The following is a 24,718-nucleotide window of genomic DNA, read 5'->3' as shown; positions in this document are numbered from 1 at the left end:
GAATGTTAGCACCAAAGTGCTCATTTGTCTATGTGCCTGTTTTCTTTGGAAGCATGACTTGATGTTGTGTTGTTGTGTCTGTTTTAGATACATTACTGACGGTGTTTCCTGTTTGCTACTCTTCTTTTTCTCTCGCTTTGTGCCCTGCACTGCCTCCTTGCCCCCCCCCCCTCTCTTGCTCTTTTTGCACCTGCCTTCCTAGGTGTAAACAGGTGCACGCCCCCCTCATACCCGCCCCCCCAGGACCCCCTCAGTGCGGGGCAGTATGAGGTAACGGAGGACATGGCACAAGGAGAGGTTTTTGAATTCAGTCAATCCAAAAGAGGCCAGGCTCCTTTCTGGCAGAATTTTAGTAGATTAGCTCCATTTAAGAAATAGAGATACACAGACTCTTCTGAAGGACCAGCTATTTTTCTTAGAAGCACTAAACACTGGATGATCATGTCCCCATGATGAAGAAAAAAATGAAAAAAAAAAACACATACACAAGAGACTTTTGAAATTATGGACCATTGTTAATATAGATTGGAAGCAGCAAGAGGACTGAAGACTTGGATTTAAAAAAAATGAGAAAAAATAAAACTTTACAATTCATATATGTTAGTAACGTTCTTAGTTATCATGCTTCTCCAGCTGAGTCAACCGTCATGAACTCTTTCCCTCGGATTCTGCATCTTCACGCCATCTGAATGTCCTGGAGTTATTTAGATTGTTATATTATTTCATTTTTTAAATCCATCACCTGGAGAGAAACACAAGCCGGGGCATTCCTAGTCGTATGATTGTGTCGGAGAAAAAACAAAAAAAACAACAAAAAGCTGAGATCTTGCTGTGCTGCTATGTGAGATTGCTTGTTGCATTCCTCTGAATGTGAATAATGACAGGCCTCAGCTACTGCGCTGTGGCGTCTGAAGGACCTGTGAAGCTCGACCGTCAGCATCATCTCTGAGTTAGATCCATTCTGCCGCTGATCACACACCAGCCAGGCTCCATCTCTGCTCCACTGATGTCTGGATCTCCTTCTCATCGCTCCTGTGTTCCTCTCACTAGCTATTCGCATATAGTAGCCCTCTCTTCACCACGTCTGACGTTCACAGTGTCTCCCTTGCTCTCCGCATCCCTCTCCGTGTCCTCTCTATCTCTCTACCCACCTGCTCAGCCTCTGTGAGTCAGCGGCTCTCAGAGGAAGAGCTCCATTCTTTTGGAAGCCTGCCATTGGCCATGATACGATGGGTCAGGGAACAAATCAATAGTGGGAACATCAATAGAATATTTACATCCTTTCACCAACCACTTTTGACAGGGTATTCATAACCGATCACGCCGAGGGGGCTGTGGGGTTGCGTTTGACGAGAGAGCTCGCCGCTCAGATGAAACAGCTGGGAGCAGGAGATAGGCAGGCCGCAGTCCACCTGCCTTGTGTCGGAGCCCCTCCCCACTCTCCCCAGAGACCACCCCTGTAGCACTGTGCTGGCAGCTCACTGGGTGTTTGGAAAGAGAACAGCCTACCTCCGGAGAGAGCTTAAAAGTGAAGTTGAAGCATTTGGCCAAGGTCTAAAATAAAAAATTTTTGACATCAGCGGTCAAAAAAAGTTGACTTAATTATTTTGTGTGACTCACATTGTTGAAAAAAAAAGCACATATTTAATCTGAGGAGTGCATTTTGACGCAACCAGTGTGAGAAATTAGAAAGAACCCTCAACCAGCACAAGGGGAAATGGGCATAAATGAACAGGACAACCGTAGCAGTCGGTTGTGAGTCAGCACTGAAGGAAAGTACATTGCGGAAGCGTGAGCCAATACCACAGGGAAGCAGAAAGGTGAATTTAATCTGTAGCATGCAGGTGTCCTCTGACAGATTCATGCATCTCTTAAGACTGCGCCTTCAAATCTTGGCACTCCTCCTCCCGTTGTATTCCCAGATCTGATACATGTTCTGGCAGTAAGCTGGGCACAGTTTTAGTGATTTACAGAGGACTGTGGGCCTGATCACATTGATTTGTTCTATCAACAATGTCCCCGAAGCTGCTGTGGGCGAGATCCGGCCATATGCTACTTCAACAGAGGTGTTGGAAAAGATCTACTGAGATTCACACGCATCATGAAGGTATATTCTTTTCTACAGTTGGAATGTAAGTGACACATGTCCATGGTTTGTGATCATATTTTGACCTCAGATACAGATTTGTGTTGAATTATATCATCTGATGGACAGTGCATATACAGTATGACAACTTTGTGCAATGTGATATATCATTATATATCTTCACTATTCACTACAACGTGATATGAAAGAGTTATATATCGTTCTATGTCATTTGTTTGCCTTCTTATAGGCCTTATAACCTATTGGGGGAAAAAAAGACCTTAGACTTGCTTTGTATGTTGTGTAATTTATGTTTTGTTTCAGTAAAGAAAGTTGAGAAATGGGTGAGTTGGCTGCTGGTGTCTGTAGAGATGGCTCCCAGTGAGATTGTTTTGGAAGATAATTCCCTGGTCTGGCACAGCAAAAAGATATGGTTCCCAGGCCATGATAACCTCAGGTCCCGTGCTACGCCCACCCCTCAACTCCCTCACCCCCGCATTCCCCTACTCCACGCCACCACCAACATACAGACAGACAGAAGCATGTAGGCACACACACACATACACACACACACACACACACACACACACAACCACGCGCACTTGCTGGCCCGTTCTGCTGCGGAGAAGAGAGATGCTATCTAACAGTGCCTTCCAGCATTCCACTAGTGATTATCTATTCAGTTTCACAGGCAGATTTGAATTAGTCATGTATTTTCCCTTCAGTGTGGGACTTGCATCTCTCACTCTCTCTCTCTCTCTCTCTCTCTCTCTCTCTCTTTCTCTCATGCACACTGGGAATTCCTCGTTCCCCAGTGCATGAGACGCACTCGGACAGAAACTTAGAGGTCAGGCCTTTTCCATATGAGTAGATACTGTGCTGTCTGACTGAAACACACCTTATTATATTCTATCACACGTACATAGCAGTAATTTTATTGCACAAAAAGAGGTTCAATTTAATTTTTAGAAACCACATAGAATTCCTTTATTATCTATTTAACACACTGAACGATGGGTTTCAGTTGAATATATAGTAGGAAACACATTTTCATTAGTCAAGTTAGGTTTCAAAGTATATTATTATTATTAACAGTGAGTTATGAATCAAAAGATAAATCATCTATTTTACCTTTATCAGCTACACACTGTAAATAATGTAAAAAGAACAGATCATATATTTGGATATTGGTATTTTGCGTTGGAGACGAATGTTGTTCCAGTTCTAGCGTGCGGTAGACCTCAGTACCAGGTAAAATGCATGCTCGTGGCATCCAATATTTTGCATGAGACTTTAGACAACTCTTAACAGATTGTTTAGTTTCATTTTAACTTCCAATGGGATTTCTTTTTTTTTTCTCCTCACCGCGGAACCATTCATTTGTGAGCCCATACCATCTCACTAAAGGGAGTTCCTTTCTCTGTCCACCTGTCTCCTGCTCACTGCACATTACAGGTTGTAGCTTTTTATTTATTGTTATTAAGCAGAGGGGCACACCGTTCCTCACGCTGAATCAAAGACTGAACTGTTGATAGGTGAAATGAAAGGCACTAATACTTTCTTTACCCAGATATATTGGGTACTATTTTAAATCTTTACTTTTGACTCCAATCTGCACTGTCATGGTCCAAACTGCTGGTTATTATTAATCTTTTTTTATTTTCCTTTGGAATGCCATTAACCGCTGAGGCAAAACGGGTATAATTTTTCTATGACAACAATGAACCAAATAGGAGTTAGCCCTGATCATGGGTGTTTGTGTATACATTTGTAGTCGAGCAGAAGAGCTGAATAAATGCGAAACCTCTCGGGATGAGCTAAAAATAAACATAATCCTGAAGACACACACACACACACACACAGTACTTCATTGCAATTCATATCATGCTCTTGTTTCTACTTAAGAAATGATTCTTTGAAGTACAATGACTTGACAGTACAAATTAATTCATCACTTGTATTTATTGAATGCAGTATTAAATAGTACCATTTGGGGCCACATTGTTAAAAGGGTGTATATATTATTTTTATTATATAATTATCATTCTGACCTTGTACTGAGAGCTGAGAGGACAGATTTTTTTTCCTGTCATAAAAGCAAGACAGCCAACTTAGCAGACTGTCAATTGGATGCATCAGAGGTTGCTCAGATTTGTGTCATTCCTTTTAGTCCAGGGTGTACACGAGCCGCGTTCACTCACATTTAGCATAGCAGCATCTTCAGTAGGAACTCCTCGCAGTTGGTTCTGCACTCCTGCGTTGTTTCAGAACAGTCAGGGTACAACAGAGTCTTCAATGAGCCATATACTGATGTGGTGTTCAATGACAAAAAGGTGAACAGAAGACTGACATCCCACTTTTTGGAATCTATCCATTGTATATTACCATCTAGTTCGAGGTCTGGATTTTTGCCTATCACAGAAAAAATTTACTCACAGTATCCATATCCTTTGTCATCATATGCAAACATTTTGTCATTTTCTTTATTGCTGGCCTTTTTTGAGTTTGATTATTTGTTGTAGAGATGAAAAACCTGAAAAATAATGCCTATTCAATCCAGAAACTGTGAATGGGAGAGTGGAGATGTCAACTGTATGTACATTATATGTTTTGATGTAATCAGAAGCACTGGGAATATGTTGTACTTCGCTGTAAAAAATAAATCCATATCTGATATAGCTGTACTTTTGTTGAAAATAAAACCTCTACAGAAGTGCGTGTGCCGGCGTCAGTGTGTGAGTGGAAGCATTGTGCTGGGTTTCCTGTTGTTCGACATCATTTCCTGTTTGCAGGCCCCTCATTCCAAACAGCTGACACATTAAGTCCTGGATGTATTATGTAAGAATGATTAAAGGGCATACAAACCTAAGGTAATAACATAATCAGGATGGGTTTTCAAAAGCCACAAAAGAAGAAATTCAACAAACTTCCAACCACAAATTGTAGCCTCCAAATAACTATGCTGTAATCAATAAGTAATGAGACTTATGCAAATATATTCTCCCAGTTGGCCGTGCTGAAGTGTAGGCTGATCTCTCCGCTTCCTAATGTTTTGAAGTCCACAGATGCGAGAGTGTTTTTCAGGCAAGATCTAAGGCACCCTGGTGCGATGCAGACACTGTCTCTGTGTGTGTTTGTGTGCGTCTCTCCAGTTGTGTCAACATGTCTAAATAACTGAAGTGAGACTTTATCCGATTGTGAAATGTTACCTGTGAGGAGGACAGCGCTAATGGTGATGCAAAGAGGCATAAACAGATGGTCAAAATTCCAAATGAGAAGCATCAGTTTTGGACAGGCGCAATAAGCAGTGTTACTGTGGTCTCTAGTGGTCAGCCACGGTGTTACACTTTCAAATCCACAGCTGAGATTCCAACATGGAGCCCTGTAGGATGATCACCTTCAATAAATACATTTCAATACCAGCTAAAATATCTATTTAAACTTAAAGAGAGGATTCACCCCAAAATCAAAAGTACATATTTTTCCTCTTTCCTTTATTGATATTTATTGATCTAAATTTTTCTTGTGTGATTTTCCAGAGTTTTGGCAAAATTGGCTATAGAGAAGTCTGCCTTCTTTCCAAATTAATGGAACTAAATGGCACTTGGCTTGTGATGCTCAAATGTGCCCAAAAAAAAAAGTTTGAAGACTCAACAGCAATGTTTCTTTCCAGAAATCATTACCTGGTTACTCAGGATATTCCAGAGACATTGTTGTGAGCAGTTTCATGTAGGAACTATTTTCTTTCTACCAAACTACATCTACCAATCGTATCACTGCGCAGGAGGAACAGTATATCTACTGCTAGCTCACCTAGCTCCACTGAGCTAGCTAACGATACACCTCACCTGAGGAGTGCGCCATAAATGTTTACTCCTGGGCTTTCTTCTGCACGGTGATGCGGTTGAAAGGTGGTGTCTTTCAACCAAACTGCACGTCCCAAAACCGTTTCACCACGCAGAAGAAGGCAGTGGTGTCTGCCCCCTACACTGTTGCCTGACCTTCAGCAGAGAGAGCTGGAAAACAGAGTGGAAACAATGCCAGCTGGGTATAATTATTAATCAGGAGTATTTCCACTGCCAGCTCACCCAAGGCTGGAGAGCAGCTAGCTGAGGGCAATCAACAATTAGGGCCTACTGGATAAAGAGGAGAGCAGGGAAGGTCAGAGGGAGAGAAACCATGGTGGCAGCAGGACCCACGGAGGCGAGCAAGGCTTCCAGTGAAGATTAAAGCTTGTCTGATGTCTCTCTGTCTGTGTTTCTACAGTACATCTACTTTTGAAGCGGCACTCGTGACTGCACTAGATGTAAAAATGAATGGCGTCCAACATCAGCTAGCTTAGTGGTGCTAAGTGAGCTAGCAGTAGATGCACACCTCCTGCTGCGTGGTGACTCAGTTGGCAAGTGTAGTTTGATAGAAAGTTTTTGTTTTGTTTTGTTTTGTTTTGTTTTGTTTTGTTTTGTTTTGTTTTGTTTTGTTTTGTTTTGTTTTGTTTTGTTTTGTTTTGTTTTGTTTTGTTTTTTAAGCACCACAAGTTGAGTGCCATCTAGTTCCATTATAGTGCAGAGAAGGCAGACATCTCTACGGCTGATATCTCCAACGCTCGGCAACTCACACCAAAACAATCTGGACTGGCAAATAGTACTACAGGCAAGAGGACAAATATGTACTTTTCATTTGAGATATATAACTGTCCCTTAAGACAGTGATTCCCAACTGGTTCAGCTGTGGGGTCCAGATTTCTCCTAGTTGTTAGTTCAAGGTCCACATTTTAGATATCTTACCACAGATTCAATTTTATTTAACAAATTGTAAACAACACATTGGCTTAGAACTAAATAAAAAGGAATAAAACAGAAACAGCACTTCTAAAAAAAAGGCTCTGTGCCAAAAAATCACTGTATTTCAAAATAAAATGTGTTTTTTACAAATGTTGCAAATTCTCAAGTCATTTGTGGTCCACACTGAATGTACCGGCCACCCACTTTTGGACTGTGACCCACCAGTTGGGAATCACTGCCTTAAGGTATGTAATAAATACATCTATGGGTAGTCACACACCTTAATCTTAATGTATAAATAATAAAATCAAGGATTTACAACAGTGGGACAACACAGCGACCTCTCGTGTTGAGTGTATGTTATGTTGTCCTACTTTTAAAAAAAATCTACAAATCACTTGTCCAGTCATGAGTGTACAGCAATGAGGTAAAAAAAAATGCCACTGGCCATAAATTCCAATGCTAAGATCAGCATCATACAAGTTCAGAGGTGTCGTGCTTCAAGTAGTTCCTCAGGATCAGAGGAATGTCCAAACTATCAATGGCAGGCTCCTTGTTGGCAAAGGGGAGATGTCTTCGTATTGCCAGCCGAGTCTGCGACATCAGTGTTTTGGGACAAACTGGATCAGAAACAGACAAATAAAGGTGGATCAACATTTTGACATTACACACTAATGCTTACTGAACCAAACTATAATCAGTGTCTCACCTCTCTCTTTGAGCAGCAGAACCAGAGCCTCATTCTGCTTTGTAGTCTTGTCAATAATCAGTGTGGGCAGATACACATCGGCCCCAAAGTCAATTAGAAGCTGGATGTACTCCACCCCGCAGCCATAACGCAGACACACCTCCAGGACTGTCTTCGGCTGCTTTATCCTGGCCAACATCTTCTCATCTGTGCAGTTGTAGTTGGGGTTGGCCCCGTGAAGAAGGAGCAGTTTAAAGCAGTCCAGGTGTCCGTAAACGGCTGAGATATAAAGGGGCCCTCTGCAGGCTGTGGCATTGGAAGCCCAATCAGGGACTTTAGGCCTGACGTCCACCTCAGCTCCAAAGCGGAGCAGCTCTCGGAGTACGTCTACATCGCCCTCCCGGGCTGCAGTCAGCACAGGGGAGCAGTTGTTGTACTGGCTGCCGTTAGGATCGGCTCCAGCCTTCAGCAGGGCAACCACACAGTCCAGATGTTTCCCGCTGACAGCTGTGAATAGAGGTGTCTGGGCCTTTACGTCCAGGCTGTCGATCTGGATTCAAACACAGCAGCACACCAACATGTTGAGGACAGTCCTGACAAACTGTGGTTCAGCTATCCAAGAATGTGCACTTTGTATCATTAATGCTACATTAATTAATTTTGTTTGGCTTTAAATATAACATTGACATATTCTCACCTCTTAAGTTGTGAATGTGTCTCCACAGAATTCCCTATTTACACATCGAGATGACACTGAGTAAAATTAGCATTTATTTATTCCCCTAATGACTGTAAATCCAATGTTTACTTTTAGCTCAGTTTCAGTCTTTACCAACTCCTCTCTTTTTGGCAGCTAACTGATCCACTATTTCTCTTGCTAATTGCATCCCAGCCATGTTTATGGCAACATAGCCAGGTATTTTTCAATGCAATATTGGTACAATAAGAAATCTTGGTGGTAAGAAAAAATGTTTATTTAAGCCAAAAAGTTTATCCTTACCAAGTGGCTTTTGTACTGAAACATAACTTAACATTAAATACAACATTGTCACAACACAAAATAAAACAAATTCAAAGATAAAGAGATGTAAAGTTTCAACATTCCCTGGGTTGCAGAATTGTACAATGGCAACATTTATTCTAATATTTGGGTTGCTAATGGCTCACACTGTCTGCTGTTTGGCACTGATCAGGTAGTGTACAGTGTGATAATCAGTGCTTTTATCACTGGAAACAGTATCTGGCTGTTTCTGGACACAATATTAATGATGGAGACACTAAAAGGTTACATGGAACTTAGGCGAACTGCAGAGTTGTGTGGTCTTGTCACTGCCAGTGACCCCTTTTATATTGCACTTAGTCACTGGATCCATTGTTCATTTAAAATATTGATTAGTGCAGTTTCAATGCTGTAAAATGTAGTGAAAATCTAATGTCCTACTCTTTTAATAGGTGAAAAAGACTTGCAAGATGAGTCTAGGAACCTTTTGGGGCTTTTAATGAAATGTGTGAGGGCTGAGTGCAGTATGTAATTTGGGCTATTAAATAGAATACTTATGTCCATTACACCCACCAGTAGGCACAGCTCTAAAACATCCATTTCACCATCCTCATCTGACAGCTGTACAACAAAATGCTCTCTCTGAATCTCACCTCTGCACCGTGCTCCAACAACAGCTCCAAGCACCTCAGGTGTCCCAGAGCAGCAGCAGTGCGCAGGGGGGTTACTGGGACCCCCCACCCGCTTCGAGCATTGATAGACCTCCTGTAGCTCTCCTGAGACAGAAGCTCTGAGAGTAGAGTCACGTTGTCGCTGCTTACGGCGTTGTTCAAGGCCTGACACTGCTCGTTGTCCTCATCCTCCTCCTTAGGCTGCAGCAGGGAGAAGATCTTGGAAATGTCCATCAAACTCATGTTGACAGCTTGGCCCAGAACCATAATGTAACCCCAGGCTGGTGCAAGTCAGAGCCCTTCCATCTGCAATGGCAAAAAATGTCAGAGAGAGATGGTAATACACACACACACACACACACACACACACACACACACACACACACACACACACACAGCAGACATACTCTTGTCATTTGTTGTTAGGCATGATTTTTATTTCAGCAGAGCAAATTTCTACATGAAAGTATGAAAATGCTGCTCTCACTGACACCCTCGCAAAATCAGCTTCCTTTGAGCACATAATTTAAAGGTAACAATAAATTGAACGTCTTCTTGGGAATCTGGGAATGGTTCCTGACACATTTTAGGGAACCCAACTCAGAATAGTGTCTTTCTTGACATAGCTTAGAACCACAACACACAATCGCATGACAGGAGGTATATTTTTGGGTTTGGAGGTGGAGGGGGAGGGGATTACAAATATTTACTTCGTATTGACTTTGTATAATATTTAATTTAACTTGTATTTTTGTCATTTCCTTTGTCTTTTTCTGTTATTAATTTTTATTTTATTCTATATCTTTTTCATTTATTGTATTATATATATATAATTTATTGACTGATTTTCTACGCTTTGATATGTGTGCCTTAAAGTGGCCTTATACACATGGTATGTACATTGTATCTATCCTGTAGAGGTGAACTAATGCAGGGCGGGATCACAGGGATATATATAGAGCTGGGGATGTTTTGTGTGAATGTATCTTGTTTATTCATTAAGTTATTGTTTTTGTCAATTAATTGATTTTTTATTTTAATTTTTTTCCCTTTTATGAATCATTTGTTCTTTAATGTATCATCTCGTCATCTCATCACCTTAAAATTATCAGATTCTATGTAACAAGTTATAAGGTCTTTTTTTTTTTTTTTAAAGTTATAGACATTTTTGGACTTTTTATTTAGAAAACAAAAAGTTTCATTTCATTTATGCTATTTGGAATGGAAAACTTTGACGCTCAATATCTCAAAACCACTAAGAATGCAGATAAAACCTTACAATTCTAAGGTGGTGATCTGTCATCATATGTACATGTAACTATTTGTCATGGTTTAGCTTTCTGATGACTGTTTTTTCTTATGGAAACAGTAAAAAGCATAATTGACAAAAAAGAGTGACACGCTCAGTATGACCACACAGTGCTTCAGTAAGATAATGCATTTTGTTTACATGACAAAGTTTCTGTATGTAATAAATTACAGTGATAGAGCCTGAGTAGATTTAATGTACATTGCTTCAAAGCCATACATGATTGTATTTTTTACCTATAGACACAAAAAATATGCTTTTCGCAGAATTTGCTTATCAGAAACAAATTTGCTAAATTTGTGTCAACAGCAAAGTTGAACTAACTGCAGCGAGACACTTACCTTCTTTAATTTCTGGCTGGTGTTATTTCCAAAACATAAGAAATCTTAAAACTTCATAATAAGTCACGTGGAAAAAAGAAGGGAAAATATGTCCTCAAGGAGTGTGTGATGCCTCCACAGGAACTGTGAACTGTGAAAAAAAGCAGTATGGTGTGTGTTTGTGTACTGACAGAGGGGGCCAGAGCTCCTTTCTGGGGGGTGGGGGCTAATTTTAGGCCACAGATGGGCTGACTAAACTTCCATTCTTGGAGAGTCAAGGCTCAGGTTTATAATTAGAAAGGTGATAGGAGAGTGACACTCACTCTGTGATTGGGTAGTGTGTCCTGAATAAAAATGAACTGGGAAAATGGCACAGTGCACAGAGAAGCATCCCCACTTTTTGATTCAGCTGTCACGCAGCCAAAAACTGCACTGTTGGGTTTCCCTTTGTGACAATAAAGGATAAATAACCACTGAGAAAGGCCGTTAGTTCGCCTGCATGTGCCCTGCTATCACCCTGCTATCACCCTGCTTTCCTGATTCACACCGAGGCAGCCATTTCAGTGAGTGTCAGCTGCGTGACTGTCAGAGGCTTCAGAGGAGCTGCCAGTCAGCTGTTGGTCTGCCAAACCCACCCATGACTTCAGACTGTCCCATGTTTAGCAGGGAGGCTGTGACACACCACATTCTTTCAGCAGATGGCACAAGAGTCCAGATTCCTGGCATAGTACAAATGCATGAAGAAAATTTATTTATTTATATGAGCACAAAGACTTGGAACAATTAAGAGTGGAAAACTAAGCAAAAGACAGCAAACAATTTTCATAAGACATAGGCCAAAACTTTGCAAGAAAGTAAAAAGTTACAAGAATATTATCTGAAAATAATTTTCAGAGCCTTTTCTTGTCACCTTTTACTAATTTCTTGCCATCGTGAAACGTTTTTAGCAAAGTTGCTTATTGCCCACCCCCCACCTCCACCCATGTCTTTGAAGAAAATGAAACCAATTTGCCTAGTTTTCGTAGGGTTATATAGCATATGAAAGTTGGCTGAAAGCAACAAAATAAAACAATGTCGATCCCAGTTTCAGAGGGTTAATGCAAACTTCCTGCATCCTGACCTGAGAAAAATAAAACCATTGGTCATCACAGTGCAATAAAATTATTTTTTTTTCTAATCATTGATGCGCTGTGTAGGAAATGCACTTAACATTTATACTAATGCAGTTATTACAGATTTAATGTCATGAATTGAATGTACATGTTTTCAGAAAATATAGATGAAATTGGAGCAGAGCTCCTTTTAAAATATCTATTTCTGGATACATTTTCATAAATTGCAAGATATATCACCTATAACCAATGCACTGATGTTATTATATGTGATATTGTGTCAAGAAGGTTATTACGTGGTGATATAATGGAAGAATGGGCTCTGATGGCACAGCAGTTGGCTTATACCGCCCTCTAACTGATAATAATAGGAAAAAAAGTACAATGCTATTAAAATACTTTTAATGACAACTTTAAACCTTTTGTTTAAAAAAAATATGTAGAGCATATTTGTTGTTCCACGTTTTGCTATATTGCACCTTTTTTATATTGTCTTTGATTTTATATCAGAAATACTATACTGACTCTGGGGGGAATTGTAATTTATTGCAGTTGCTCTAATGTAAGCATAAAGAATTGAGGTGCAGAAATAAGAAATATAAAAATAAGAAATAATTCAAAATATAAAGTTAAATCAAAGAAGAAATAAAACATGTGCATAAATAAAAATATAAAATAAAAATATGTGCATTATGCTTCATTTTCATAGTATATGGAAAAATTAAAATAGGCTATATTTAATATGCTGAGTATGTAAAGTGTGTAAAAAGATGGAAACATAAATAATATGTGCATTATGCCACATTGTACAACACTATAAATATATATATGTATATATATATATATATATATATATGTATATATATATATATATGTGTGTGTGTGTGTGTGTGTGTGTATATATATATATATATATATATACACACACACACATATATATATATATATATATATATATGTATATAAGAAAATAAGAATAACAAAAATATATACATGCATATATGATAACTGTGCATCAGTACTGAAAGTAAAAGTAGAAGAAAATGCTTATAATAAAGAAGCAAGTGGGTAGAATTTTGAGAATTTGAAGTTTATTTCCTTGTTATATACATTACCTTAAAAAATGGCACTTAAAATTAAATTTAAAGGATTTTGAAGAACAAAATTCAGTTTTTCCATGCCTCCCATTCATTCATTAGTCTGTCCATCCTTTTCTCCATTCCTAATTCTTCCCGTTTTGGAGTGACTAAAATACTTGGGGAAAATGTACTGGAGTAAAAGTATACATTATCATGGAAATATAATAGACAAAAATGAAAAGTTAGAACAAAGTGTTATGTTACATGACATCACTGGGTTTAAATATGGTAAATAAAAAATATGTTATCTTTTAAATATACGTAAATAAATGAATTACAGTGGATTAAATAAAATACATGCGCTCCCTCCACTTAAATGTGTCGACCAGCAGGTGTCGCTGGTAGTTCACTGATGGCAGGAAGTGCAGCTGTAGTAAACACTAAAAGAAGAGGGCGTATAATACATCCATGATTAACGTCGAGGTAAACAGTTTGGAGGGAAAACTGTGTCAAGTTAAACTCGGTTCATCTTTCACTCTCAAAGTGTTGCTCAACTTTTGGTTTCGATACCAACTCAGAAAACTGGACGCTGTTTCATTTTCAAGTTACGTCACTAAGTACACGATGTTTTATCGTGTTAAAACGGATCCAAACTGTGATCACGCGTGATTTGTTTTGTATAAAAAATGGCGGAGGAGGAGGAGGAAGAAGCCCTAAAAAATTACTGCAGAAGAATGATATCTCGTACCCAAAACAAACAGCAGCATCTCCAGTCCTCAGAGGAGGACAGCAGGAGACAGACATACAGAGGAGCCAGAAGGAGGACCGACCGTGAGAGACACGTTAAAGCCGGGGATGAGTTAAGAGATGACGGAGACAGTACTGTCCCTCTCCCAGACTACACACCACGAGACCACCAGACCCCCCCGTGTCTCACACGTCAAGGTCCTGAAGTCCAGCCTGTCCCCCTTCAACTCCTCTCAATGCTGAGGCTGAAAACTCTCAACGAGGACATGAGACGGGTCAGGTGACGCTCTGTGTGACTCATTGCTACCAGGGGGGCTGTAAGGGACTGTTCTTAATTTATCAGAGGAGGGCGGTGGTGGGGGTGTGGTTTCTTTCTTACTTTTTTATTTTTTACTCTCACCAAGCTACACATATTTCTCAGGCCTCCCCGGGTGATTTTGGGAAAGCGCATGACCCTCCTCCCACCATAAATTAGTTATTTGATCATAAAAAAAAATCTTTTATGTTTGAAAGTTAACCCAGCTTGTTTTCTTGTCACCTTTTACAAATATCTTGCAATTTGCTCATTGCCTTTCCCAGTGTTTTGGGGGAGAATTAAACCTTTTTGCTCAGGTTTCAAAGGTTTAAATACTCGTGAATGGTGTCTGAATGTAACACAAGAAAAACACGTCCATTCAGGTTTCAGAGGGTTAAACCTGTGAACCCTAAGCAAACTGGTGCTATATCTTTCAAAAACATGGTAAAAAAAGGCAATGAGCAATTTAGTTAGACATATTTCACAAATTGCAAGAAATGAGCCGAGTTAGAAAATTATTTAAAAATAAAATAGGGGAACATGTCCAGGGAAAAAAGAAAAAACCTAAAGAAAAACAAAATATTTATAGCTAATTCTAATTATCATAATTACACATTTAAAGTTATGTTACAGGATTATTATACATTTTAAAACACCCTTTTTAAGTCATGTCCTTTTTTGATTTTTTTTAAGTAATTTTTTTTTAATATTAATTTTCAGGTAATGTTCTTGGACTAATTTATTGCATATTTTTGGGTAATTTCCTCGTTTGTTGCTCATTGCCTTCTTCACATGTTTTTAAAAGAAATCAAGCAAATTTGCTCAGGTTTTAAAGAGTTAAAGGTTAATACAAAATCCTGGAATTTAAAAGGATTATTTCATATACTGTAGACTGTATATAAAAATGAACATCGTGACCACTGTCCCAAAGTTAGGCGCAAACATCTCAATCGCCCCCGTGGCTGACTGCATTACAGGACATTAAGCCCAGTCCTTCATGCTGGTGAATGGGACATAGGCCAAACTCAAAACTCCAAGTACACGCAAAATTATTTTTTCTCAAAGGTGGTTTCTGTCATTTAAGGTGCTGATCATCAGTCTGATGTGAAAGGTTTTCTGGTATGTTGGGTTTTAATGAGTTATTTAATTCTACAAAAAGGGGATTTTTCCGCCATAATTGATAGTTGTGTATGCCAATCCGTGAGCTAGCGTTCAACAATGCTGCCTACGATTGGTCAGACGGGTATTTTGTCTTCACCACGGATATTTTTACTGCAACGACCCCGGCTCCGAATGACGTCACAAGTGCAGGATGGCAGCGGCCATATCTGGGATATTTTGGCTTCATTTAGGCATAAGAGGGGTAAGTGAGGACGCGTCGTCCATCTTTATATACAGTCTATGTTTTTTCATGCTTTCATAGTATCGTTAGCTAGTGTAGGAAGTTTATTTTTGGCAAAATTTTAAACAAGACATGTAGAATGAAGTGATTTTGATGAAGCAGCTAATGTGATATGCTATTTCTGACGGAAGCAAAATGTGTTAAAGACTGTTGAAAATCCAATGAAATTTCTGTTTTTACAGTTTCTAGCTATGAAGAAGGTGTCATTTTGATGATTGTAAAGAAACCATGCCTTCCAAGCCCAGTTTTCTGTAAAATAATTACAAAATACAGCCATTTAAAGTTGTTTACCCCTCCCCTAAGTATAAACAAACAATTCCTAATCAAGACAGAAAAAAATGCTAAATTTCTCTTACTGCCGTTTTTTTTAAAGAAAACGGCAGTAAAATAATACAAAATACAGCTATTTAACATTGTATGCCCCACTCTCAGCCAAAATAAAAAAACACCAGTACCTCTGAAGTGCTTAAAAAAATGGACATGCCATCTCATAAATACTGAACAGCCCCTAATTGTGATAGAAAAACCACACATTTTCTCCACTTGATGTGTTTGTGTTGTCTGTTAGGCTGCAGAGGTGGAGCTCCATGATCCTGCTGTCTGCAGTGAGTGTGTGGAGGAAAAGGCTTCTCTGGCCTTGAGAAGTTTTATCAGGAGGAAGACACAACTGCAGTTCCCAACGCTGAAGGGCAGACTAAATACACACTTGAGCTGTGGAGTAAGTGACATTGTCAAACTCTTACAAGCCTTAAGTTCTCCAACTGCCAACAAATATTTGCATCAATTCAGCAGATCAGATTAATTATTCACAGGATTAAAAGAATAATGTCTCTGTTGCAGGAGTGTGCACAGTGGGGGAGTTTATGCAAAAGCGCTCCGATGCCCCTCACTGGATTTGGGAGGAACTACTTGGTGGAAATGTGCGGGTCACAGCAACCTGGGGTTGCCTTAGCAACGACTAAGGAACGTGGAGTTACCCTGGCAACAGATGAAATGAGGGGTTACCCTGACAAAAACGCTACAGGAACTCATTTAGCAAGACCTCGCTGTCCTTTTTCAGACAGATAGCTGCAGACATGATGGGCACAGTATTAATACAGCGAAAGGGACAATGTTGTGGCGGAGTCAAACATATTCCTATCTCTTTATTTTGACGCACAGACTAAACCCACCCATTTGCCCCATTAAACACTAATCCATATGCTGATGGTGGCGTCCTCGGTTATCCTGCTCGGCTACAGCTGTGTTTATGTTCACACTGCTGCATGACACAAACAAATGTCTAGCCTTTGTTATGATCGTAAAACAAAAGGACATGCTAACAAGGTTAGTACAAAACAGCCATTTATTTTCTTATCACTGTATTAAAGTTAAACACACAACAATATTCAGAGCAAATGAGTCTGGCCTTTTTTTATCCCGTTTGTGGTCACTTGAACACTGTAAACATTAAAATGTATTTTATTTAACTTCAATTAAACCTATTTGATTTATATATTGGCACAAAAATACACTACAGACAGCCATGGAAGCACGCATGCACTGAACAAAAAAATTGAAAGTACAGTACAGTACAATATCTAAGGCAAAAAAAAGCAACATGAGCAAAATTATTTGGACATTTTAAGTTTTGCATTATTGCAGTTACATGGTTAGGTGCTAGTAAACCTACTATAGAAGTCATACAGTTACATGTAAACACATCCAAAGCACTGAGAAAAACAACAGAATGACGTTACCAGATCTTCCATCAATTTCAGTCGACACTTTATGAAAAAAGGTACTAAGACAATTTGTTAAAGTGGGGACTGTTTTTGGAAATTGTCCTGTAGCACAGATCTGTTCTTTCAGTCATATATTGTGATGTACATGGCTGATCTTAGATCAGTGTATCGGACCAGGTCCCTTTAAATGCTACTGAAGCTGAGGGTAGAGTAAGATCTACTCATCAGGCTTCCTTTTGGGCTTCTTTGGGTTGCGGGAGCGGCTCTTGGCCTTGCACAATGGGCAGATGGGAGCATTACGATGGATCTGCTGGTGGCAGGACAAGCAAGCCTGGAGAGAGAGGGAGGGGGGGGGGGGATTTAGAGCAATCACGTCATATTATGCCCTTCTTGCTGCCTTGTAGATGAGCAGTGCTGTCAGGCGGTATCGGGGAGAAACTGACCAGCGTTACATACAGGAAAGGGGGAGAGATTGACCTGGCCTCTGTGCCGGGATCGGACGTAGTAACAGCGCCATAACGAGGTCTGTGCAAAAAATAAAGCTGCAAAAACGTGACCATGGGGAGCACGGGTGTGATGTTTTGAACATGTGTTTATGTGTGCGACCCATCGTGGGAGTAGGGTTGCAGCGCTATACTATTTTTAAGGTATAGTGTAGTATGACGGTTGACAGTTATCATACCTTGTACATTTGCTTATTTATGGCACTGGGGGAAAAAAGAATGCAGCTGGATGGCGAATCTCAATTGTATTGTCGTTATTTTCAAAAGGGAGACTTTTTACACATACTTCCATTAAAAAATGCTTTCAAGTCTAAATTATAGTGATAAAGCATTTGTTAAACCAAAATAAACCCTTCAGTTTTTATTCATTTGACTGATAATAATAATAATAATAATTCTTTAATACCGTGATACTGTGAAACTGCAGTATTTTCTGAGACGGTTATCGTTTGGTGAAAATCTCATACCATTTTTGAACAATTAGAGGCTAATACAAAGAAGAAAAACAGCGACCGTAATTGTCTGCCAACAGGGAAAACCGTGAGATTCGGAAGCTTATTCTCTGAGCAGAGGACGAGGTCAGCCAGTGTATGGCACAGGAGTAATTGTGATTAACATGTTATGCCTTTGTTATTGTTGAGATAGCACTGCCAATGTGTATATTGTATGTCACACTAGAGGCCAGCGCTGTCGTGTTGTGAGTTGTGTCGCGCCTGCTTTTGATGGCGTGATGTGGTGATGCAGTGTATAATCACATACTGGAGCGAACTGATGCCGATTTGGTCTGTGGCCGATTTGGTCTGTGTAAAAATGCACAGCAGTATAATGAGGGAACTTCGTTGCGGCCCTAAAGCGTGATCTCTTTGTAAAAGCGGCTCCTGTTTACAGCTGTTTTCGGTCAGTAGAAGTAGCAGACAGAAGTATTACCTTCATAGGCGGGGGCTGCTGTCTGAAGGTGGCCGTCTGACGTGCATCTTGCTTCCTGGACACCTGAAGCTGCTGTGCTGCTGCGGCGGCGGCAGCGAGGGACTCTGGAATGGCGGGCTCATGCGGTTCCTTCTGCCACTCGGCTTTCTGCTTCTCGAAGTAACTGTTCAAAGCAAAGAAAGAGAGAAACCTGGCTAGCTGTGATTCTTATTTAGAGCTTATGAATCATATCACAGTTGAGATTATCCCATCTTCACTGTGTATCAAGAGACATGGAGTGGCAAAAGGAAATACAAAGGCACCTAAAATTGGAGAACATTATAGTCGATCTCACGTGTCTTCTTTATATGTACAACTCTGAGCGAAAGTACAGTCACTGTGAGAGTATTTGTCTGCGTGCATGTGAGTGTGTCTGTGGGTGAATGCAGAGGGCTGGGAAAGAAATTTGGCCTTGGACTATAGGCCTCACTGGCCCATTTTCAAAAATAAAAAAAAAAGTGATATCCCCTTGCTTTACACTCTCTGGTTTCTCTCAAAATAGGTTTGTGTTAGAGTAGAGGAATCACAGAACAAATTTAATGGACTGTGTTTCCTGTAACCATGATTCACCAAAGCCCTGTCTAAGCTTACAAGCGGTATGTGAGTACGTCACACACAGAGGTTTGATTCTATGTCACACTTGTTTTTACGCAAGATAATATTAAAGTAATCTTTTTGCTGTTACGTTCCCTATAGGCTCGCAACATGAGATTTTTATTTTCTCCAAAGTTCTCACAAGATTACACCTTCTAAAACACTTACACTGGGCGCTTTAACTGTCAAAATGACTTTTCTTGGAAGCAAGGTGTGCGAGTGATAGTTATAGCATCTCCTTGGGCGTCATTATAAATCTTTCTCTGTGACGAGTTCTCTCTTTTAAGAGAAAACACGGCAGAACAACAGCAATAACTTTCCAAGTACCTCGTAAAGGGAAAATCAAAGAACACGCCACCAAGAGGGAAAAGAGAGACGACTACCACCTGGCCAAATGAACTCATCAGCTCATCTTCCACACTAAACATGTCCAAACTGAGAGGACAGCCTGCCCACATGCTGTCAGCATGTAGAGCAACAGTGGTCCTGCTCACTTCCTCACAACTTCTAGACTTTTTATTTGGGAGGAAAATTTATATTCAAAATATCCTGACCAACCAAAAATACAATTACAATAATTTTGACTTTCCCTATTTACTGTCAAGTTATATAGAATGTCACATCTTGACAGCTGTGAGTAAAAGATTAAATCAACACCTGATAAAATCACTGTAGGCCAAACTGGGTCTATATTTTGATCTGTACAATGGGAGATAAAAAGTCAATTTCCACAACTGTCCTTATGTTCAGTTGAAAACATGCACATGATTCTTAGCCCCATCAAACACCCCCGATCATGAATACTCGTCACTATTATCTCAGGTTTGCTCCATGGCAAACTGTCCGATGTGACAGTAATATCATCCATTGTTGATGAATGTCAGACTGCAGTTTGTACAACTGAGAGTCTGTGTGTCAGTCCTCGATGTGCCTCAAATGTTGTGAACAATGAGGACATTCAAGAAATTTCAAAATAGATGTACTGATCAGAAACTTGACAAATGGAGGGGAAATTGTTTGGACCCAAGTATCTGAATAGGTTAACAGATCTGTCTATCAAGAGAACACCTGTCAGATACTTATTTTTAAGCTTTAAATTATTCAGATATGCCTCACAAGAATGTAAGCTAGACTAACATCCTGTGAGAAAAAATTAGCAGAGAATCGATTGCGGCCACTGGTAGCACCATGAATTGTGCATCACTTGCAACCACAATCTGCCTCCTCTCAAGGCTCAATTCCTAGAAGACTTTGCACTTACGATATTAAAGCTCAAACACACACATAAAACTTGACAGCTGAGTGAAATTTTCTCTTTTTTGCATTTGATTGCAATTATCCATGTGGCAAAGCACAAATGTTGCCTTTGTGCCAAGAACACAGTAGGCAGAGCAATGGCAGAGAGAAAAAGAAAACTGGAACTTTAAGACTGCAAGCTGCAGGTCCTGACGAGGTGCAGGGGCACGGCTCGCACGATGGTGCCTTTGCCTGACTACAATCACTGCTGCCACGATTACCACAAAGTCTGGGCATGATACCTTAAAATGTTCTTCGGTTGCAACCAACTCTCTGAAGATGCTAAAAATTTCACTGTAACCGCATGTGACTACTGGACCTGATCTTTGTGAATTGGACAGTTTTGGGCATGAAGCTCATTTGCATGGAAAGGGACCAATTCTGCACCAAATGTAGACATATGACCTGAAATAAATATGTTCAAATGAGCACCAAGATGTTATTTGCTTTACCCTTTGTGGGTGCTTCATTTTTTCTCATTTGTGCAGGTTTGGTATTGCAACGTTATTGTAAGGTTGACTATTGGCGCTTACACAAAAATATTTACACCATGAGATTTTTGATTTAATATCATCAGAGATGTGGATATAGTGACCAAGTGGATAAAGGGAAATATTAGAACAGCTAGGACAGTCTGGTGAGTCCAGAAAATGACATCATATTACTGTAATGCAGCCTTTAAAACCAGGAAAAGAAAGAACATATGACATTATGGTGACCAAAAGGGCAGGGAACTGCTATTTGTCCTTGACGTCTGAGAAATATGATCTGAACATCCGATCCAAAACTATTCTACTAGAAAGTAGTCCACCCACCTCATGACCTACTGCCTGTCATCTTAACAGCTCCCTTAAAGGACTTTAGTCACGCTACTAAAGCACTCAATAACATACCTCACAGCCATCACCTGTACGATCAGTCACCACCCATCAGAACTGGCAGTACAACTATAAATGTCTCTACTGTATTTATAACCATGTTTGCGATTACTTGCTTACTGTTGTGCAATGTTGCAATACTCTGCTCAACTGCAAACTTCAAGCTGAAGACAGAAATCTGCTGAATGCTGAAATACTCTGTAACTGCATAATAACATCTTGACTTTGACAAAGGATTATGTAACTGCTTCAGTGGACATTAATACTCAATCATAGATATTGTCGTCTAGGAAAATAAAAGTCACAATTATTTATATGTATAAATACATATAAATATCTACTGAAGTCATTAATGCTTAAAGCCTGGCTGTTGCAGAGTCAAACAAACTATTGATTTGGTGCATGAAGGAGTTATTGTATGAAGGAGTTATTGTATGAAGGAGTTATTGAATCCCTTGAACAAGAAAATGCATGTAAAGGCAAACCATTTTTTATGAAGGGATCACAACTAATAATCCATTCTCTCTTAAGTGTCATCTAGGGTATTGACAGTTAGATATTGCTGATATTCTCAGATAAAGCTGAAGACATCTGATCTGGGATTTTCTACCCTACTGTCATTACAGACCACCCCTGCCCTTATCACGATACACTGACTTGCAATTGGCTGATCTCGCTCTGTAAACGGATGTTTCTCAAATGTGAGACTAGTTTCTAGCCATGTGGACATCTCATGAACAGAACTCCCCTTTGACTTTTTAAATTCTGTTCCAACCAAAATGCTCTGTCCTCTGGTTGTGTCTCAATATTTTAAATCTCCTTGTGTGCAATCCCTGCTTAAGTTAAGTGATCCACATGATTTAATATAGGCCCATTTCATTACTACCTTCCTTTGCTTCATGACTATAATAATAACAAATTAATAACAAATTTCCTTTATGGATTCTGTTATTGCTGAATCGCCCATTCAGCATGGTCACATAGTGATGCTGTGACAGATGCTGTCTTCAGGGTCATAAATTATATCTTGCTGGGTGCAGCCTGATGTTGCAGATGATACAGTAGACCAAAGCATCATTATTCATAGACTGAAGGAATGGGTCAGCATTCAAAAGGACTGCACAGGAGTGATTTTTGACTGGGCAGAAATTATTTTTTGTGAATGAGTTGATTTTCTTAAAATCACTTATTTTATCTGGTGTATCGCAGGGCTCCCTTCTTGTATCATTTCTCTTTGTATATGCAACACTTATATGTACTTGCGGCAGCGCAGAGTAATCAAGTTACATGACTGGGAATCAAGTTAGATTTGAGTCCCAAATTTGATGACTTTTGAACTGACTTGACAAAATGAAAAAAGACATGCAACTCGACACCAGTGGCTTATGACTACAAGTGGCCTTTTCACTTTAAAATACTTGATACCTTCCCCCAAGCCCAAAAATTTAACAGATTGTTGTTTAAAAAGTGTGCCACAATTCAATTATTTTTCATTTCCTTAATCAACTAATGTTAATGCCGTTCATTCCCAGCAAGTCAACACTTTATTTCCTCGAGTCCACTTTGTTTGAACCAATCCGACAACATCCAGTCAAGTTGCAGGAGAAAACCATTAAGAACTAACATTACGTTGCTGAATGGCAGTTGGAAAAAGTTATACTCAAGATAGTTTCATTCATGAACAGAAATGATGTTGTGGTCAAAAAAAAGTAATTACAGTATGCAAAACGTGCGGATTCAAACAGACAAAGACGCAATGACTTCCATCAAAATCGTTTTAACAAATGAATACATTTTGAAAAGCATTCAGATTTTTGTAAATTTAATATATCATTATTTTGTTGTTATAAAGGCATTAGATTTGGCGAAGAGCACATTATAGGCTGAGTGCAAAGACTTGAGACTTATTTGTGACTTGCAAAATAATAGCTATTGATAAAATACACCGATGATAAACCGATATCCCTACAAGCCTGATTGTCTCTGAATTTTCAAAGTATGCAATATCAACTTGAAGACAACGCACTATAAACTGTATCAAGCAACATCTGTCAATTTAATTAATTACAATTTAATTTCAGTGTATATCTCATGCCTTATTTGTGTGTGTGTGTGTGTGTGTGTGTGTGTGTGTGTTTATGTGTGTATACTGACTCCAGGGAGAGCTTCTCCTCCTCTTCGTTCAGGTTGGGAAGTCTGTGCAGACCTAAGGTCATCCTGAGGGCATCGACGTGCTCCTTCAGAGGTTTGTACTCATCATGCAGGCGGCGAGTTGTTTCCAGCAGCTTATTCAGGTCATTCTCCGACTGCTTGATAGTGCTCTCCATCTATGACGACAGGATTAAATATTGCAGAAATACATAAATGTAATATGCTTAGTATAAGCTAAGATTGTACCTAGTCATTACACTGTATATTTTGCAGTGAAAATAATTCTGGCACTGAAAATGCATTCGCTACATTTTTATTATGTATTGTTAGCCTAACATTGCTATTCTATTGCCAAAGTGTACTTATTGTAAAGCTAATCTGAGATTTCAACAGCACTTCCTCCACAGAGGGTGCTTAACTCTGGATGTAGGACTCACTCACCACATTGATATCTGCATGGATGAGCCGCAGCTCCTCCACATGTGCCATTTTCTCTTGTAAAAGCAGATCCATCTCTTGTTTGTACTCTTTCAGGTGCTTCTCTTCAGACTCCAGAGCCTCAAACTCAATCTTAAGACGAGACTTGATCTTCTGCATCTGGACAGTCTTGTTCCTGCAGACAGTGACACAGACAGAAGACACCAGCTGTAAGGTTATTTCCCTTGCAAATGCACCCCCCCCCAAAAAAAAACAAAAACAAAAACAACCAAAAACAAAACAAAAAAACCCAAAACAGTTTTACTCATAAAAACAAGATCTATAACACCAGACATCATTTTCCATCTGTCGTGCAGCGCACTGAGTTTGAGTAAAATGATAAATAACTTTGCAGACGTGCTGCACTGATGAAAAATGACCAGTCAAATCAGTCTTGTATTAATGTGTAGTGCATTATTTACTGTATTATGCATATCTGTTAAGCAGTTACTCCGTGTGGCTTCAACGAAGACATAAGGAAAAACAAACACCATCCTGCCACCGGTGTTCAGTGAGATAATGACAGACCGATAAGCTTGCTAGCTAAGTAGCTAGCTTACCCACAGACAAAATTAGCATCGCACATCTGGCATTTTGTGGGTACACATCTGGAATGTTGTTGTATTTATCATCCCAACA

At 39.6% G+C, this 24,718-nt stretch overlaps 5 protein-coding genes across 11 annotated transcripts in view; 3 read left to right on the top strand and 2 right to left on the bottom strand.

Moving 5' to 3' along the window:
- LOC121948278 (spermatogenesis-associated protein 13-like) overlaps positions 1–4,799 on the top strand; it is a 55,202-nt gene extending 50,403 nt beyond the window's left edge. For 4 of the 5 annotated variants that reach the window (XM_088081310.1, XM_042493629.2, XM_042493631.2 and 1 more), the window contains one exon: positions 203–4,799. In XM_088081310.1, the coding sequence (XP_087937436.1) occupies positions 203–378 (176 nt within the window). In that variant the 3' untranslated portion in view covers positions 379–4,799. The remainder of the gene's footprint in view (positions 1–202) is intronic. The other variant, XM_088081311.1, reaches the window with a different exon arrangement.
- Positions 4,034–9,578, bottom strand: LOC121948279 (ankyrin repeat and SOCS box protein 12-like). Its single transcript, XM_042493633.2, has 3 exons — positions 9,209–9,578; positions 7,577–8,105; positions 4,034–7,487 (listed from the first exon to the last, which is right to left on the bottom strand). Exons 1-3 carry the CDS (start codon positions 9,491–9,493, stop codon positions 7,342–7,344), a joined length of 960 nt encoding a protein of 319 aa, XP_042349567.1. The 5' UTR covers positions 9,494–9,578; the 3' UTR covers positions 4,034–7,341.
- Positions 9,579–13,472: 3,894 nt separating this feature from the next.
- LOC121948526 (uncharacterized) lies at positions 13,473–16,875 on the top strand. Its single transcript, XM_042493943.2, has 3 exons — positions 13,473–14,068; positions 16,059–16,208; positions 16,331–16,875. Exons 1-3 carry the CDS (start codon positions 13,733–13,735, stop codon positions 16,556–16,558), a joined length of 714 nt encoding a protein of 237 aa, XP_042349877.2. The 5' UTR covers positions 13,473–13,732; the 3' UTR covers positions 16,559–16,875.
- zc4h2 (zinc finger, C4H2 domain containing) overlaps positions 16,818–24,718 on the bottom strand; it is an 8,350-nt gene continuing 449 nt past the window's right edge. The window contains exons 2-5 of the mRNA XM_042493944.2: positions 24,044–24,215; positions 23,606–23,778; positions 18,645–18,807; positions 16,818–17,545 (exon numbers count right to left, since the gene is read on the bottom strand). Coding sequence (XP_042349878.1) covers positions 17,432–17,545; positions 18,645–18,807; positions 23,606–23,778; positions 24,044–24,215 — 622 coding nt within the window. The 3' untranslated portion in view covers positions 16,818–17,431. The remainder of the gene's footprint in view (positions 17,546–18,644; positions 18,808–23,605; positions 23,779–24,043; positions 24,216–24,718) is intronic.
- LOC121948525 (moesin a-like) overlaps positions 24,141–24,718 on the top strand; it is a 17,457-nt gene continuing 16,879 nt past the window's right edge. For all 3 annotated transcript variants that reach the window (XM_042493941.2, XM_088081309.1, XM_042493942.2), the window contains exon 1: positions 24,141–24,249. The gene's annotated coding sequence lies outside the window, so the exon portion shown is untranslated. The remainder of the gene's footprint in view (positions 24,250–24,718) is intronic.

Source organism: Plectropomus leopardus, chromosome 8 (assembly GCF_026936395.1).
Source record: "Plectropomus leopardus strain MGB_pleo_1.0 chromosome 8, ASM2693639v1, whole genome shotgun sequence".
NCBI lineage: Eukaryota > Metazoa > Chordata > Actinopteri > Perciformes > Serranidae > Plectropomus > Plectropomus leopardus.
The sequence above is the reverse complement of the archived record's forward strand: the minus strand, read 5'-3'. Positions and strand labels throughout refer to the sequence as shown.

Bases quoted from the DNA above. Each gene is read 5' to 3' on its own strand.
- LOC121948279 (XM_042493633.2), bottom strand. From the start codon at position 9,493: ATGGTTCTGGGCCAAGCTGTCAACATGAGTTTGATGGACATTTCCAAG. The intron at 8,106-9,208 runs GTGAGATTCAGA...GTTTGAATCCAG, and splicing joins TGTTGGAGCACGGTGCAGAG to ATCGACAGCCTGGACGTAAA. The intron at 7,488-7,576 runs GTGAGACACTGA...TTTCTGATCCAG, and splicing joins TCTGCTGCTCAAAGAGAGAG to TTTGTCCCAAAACACTGATG.
- LOC121948526 (XM_042493943.2), top strand. From the start codon at position 13,733: ATGGCGGAGGAGGAGGAGGAAGAAGCCCTAAAAAATTACTGCAGAAGA. The intron at 14,069-16,058 runs GTCAGGTGACGC...GTTGTCTGTTAG, and splicing joins TCAACGAGGACATGAGACGG to GCTGCAGAGGTGGAGCTCCA. The intron at 16,209-16,330 runs GTAAGTGACATT...TCTCTGTTGCAG, and splicing joins ATACACACTTGAGCTGTGGA to GAGTGTGCACAGTGGGGGAG.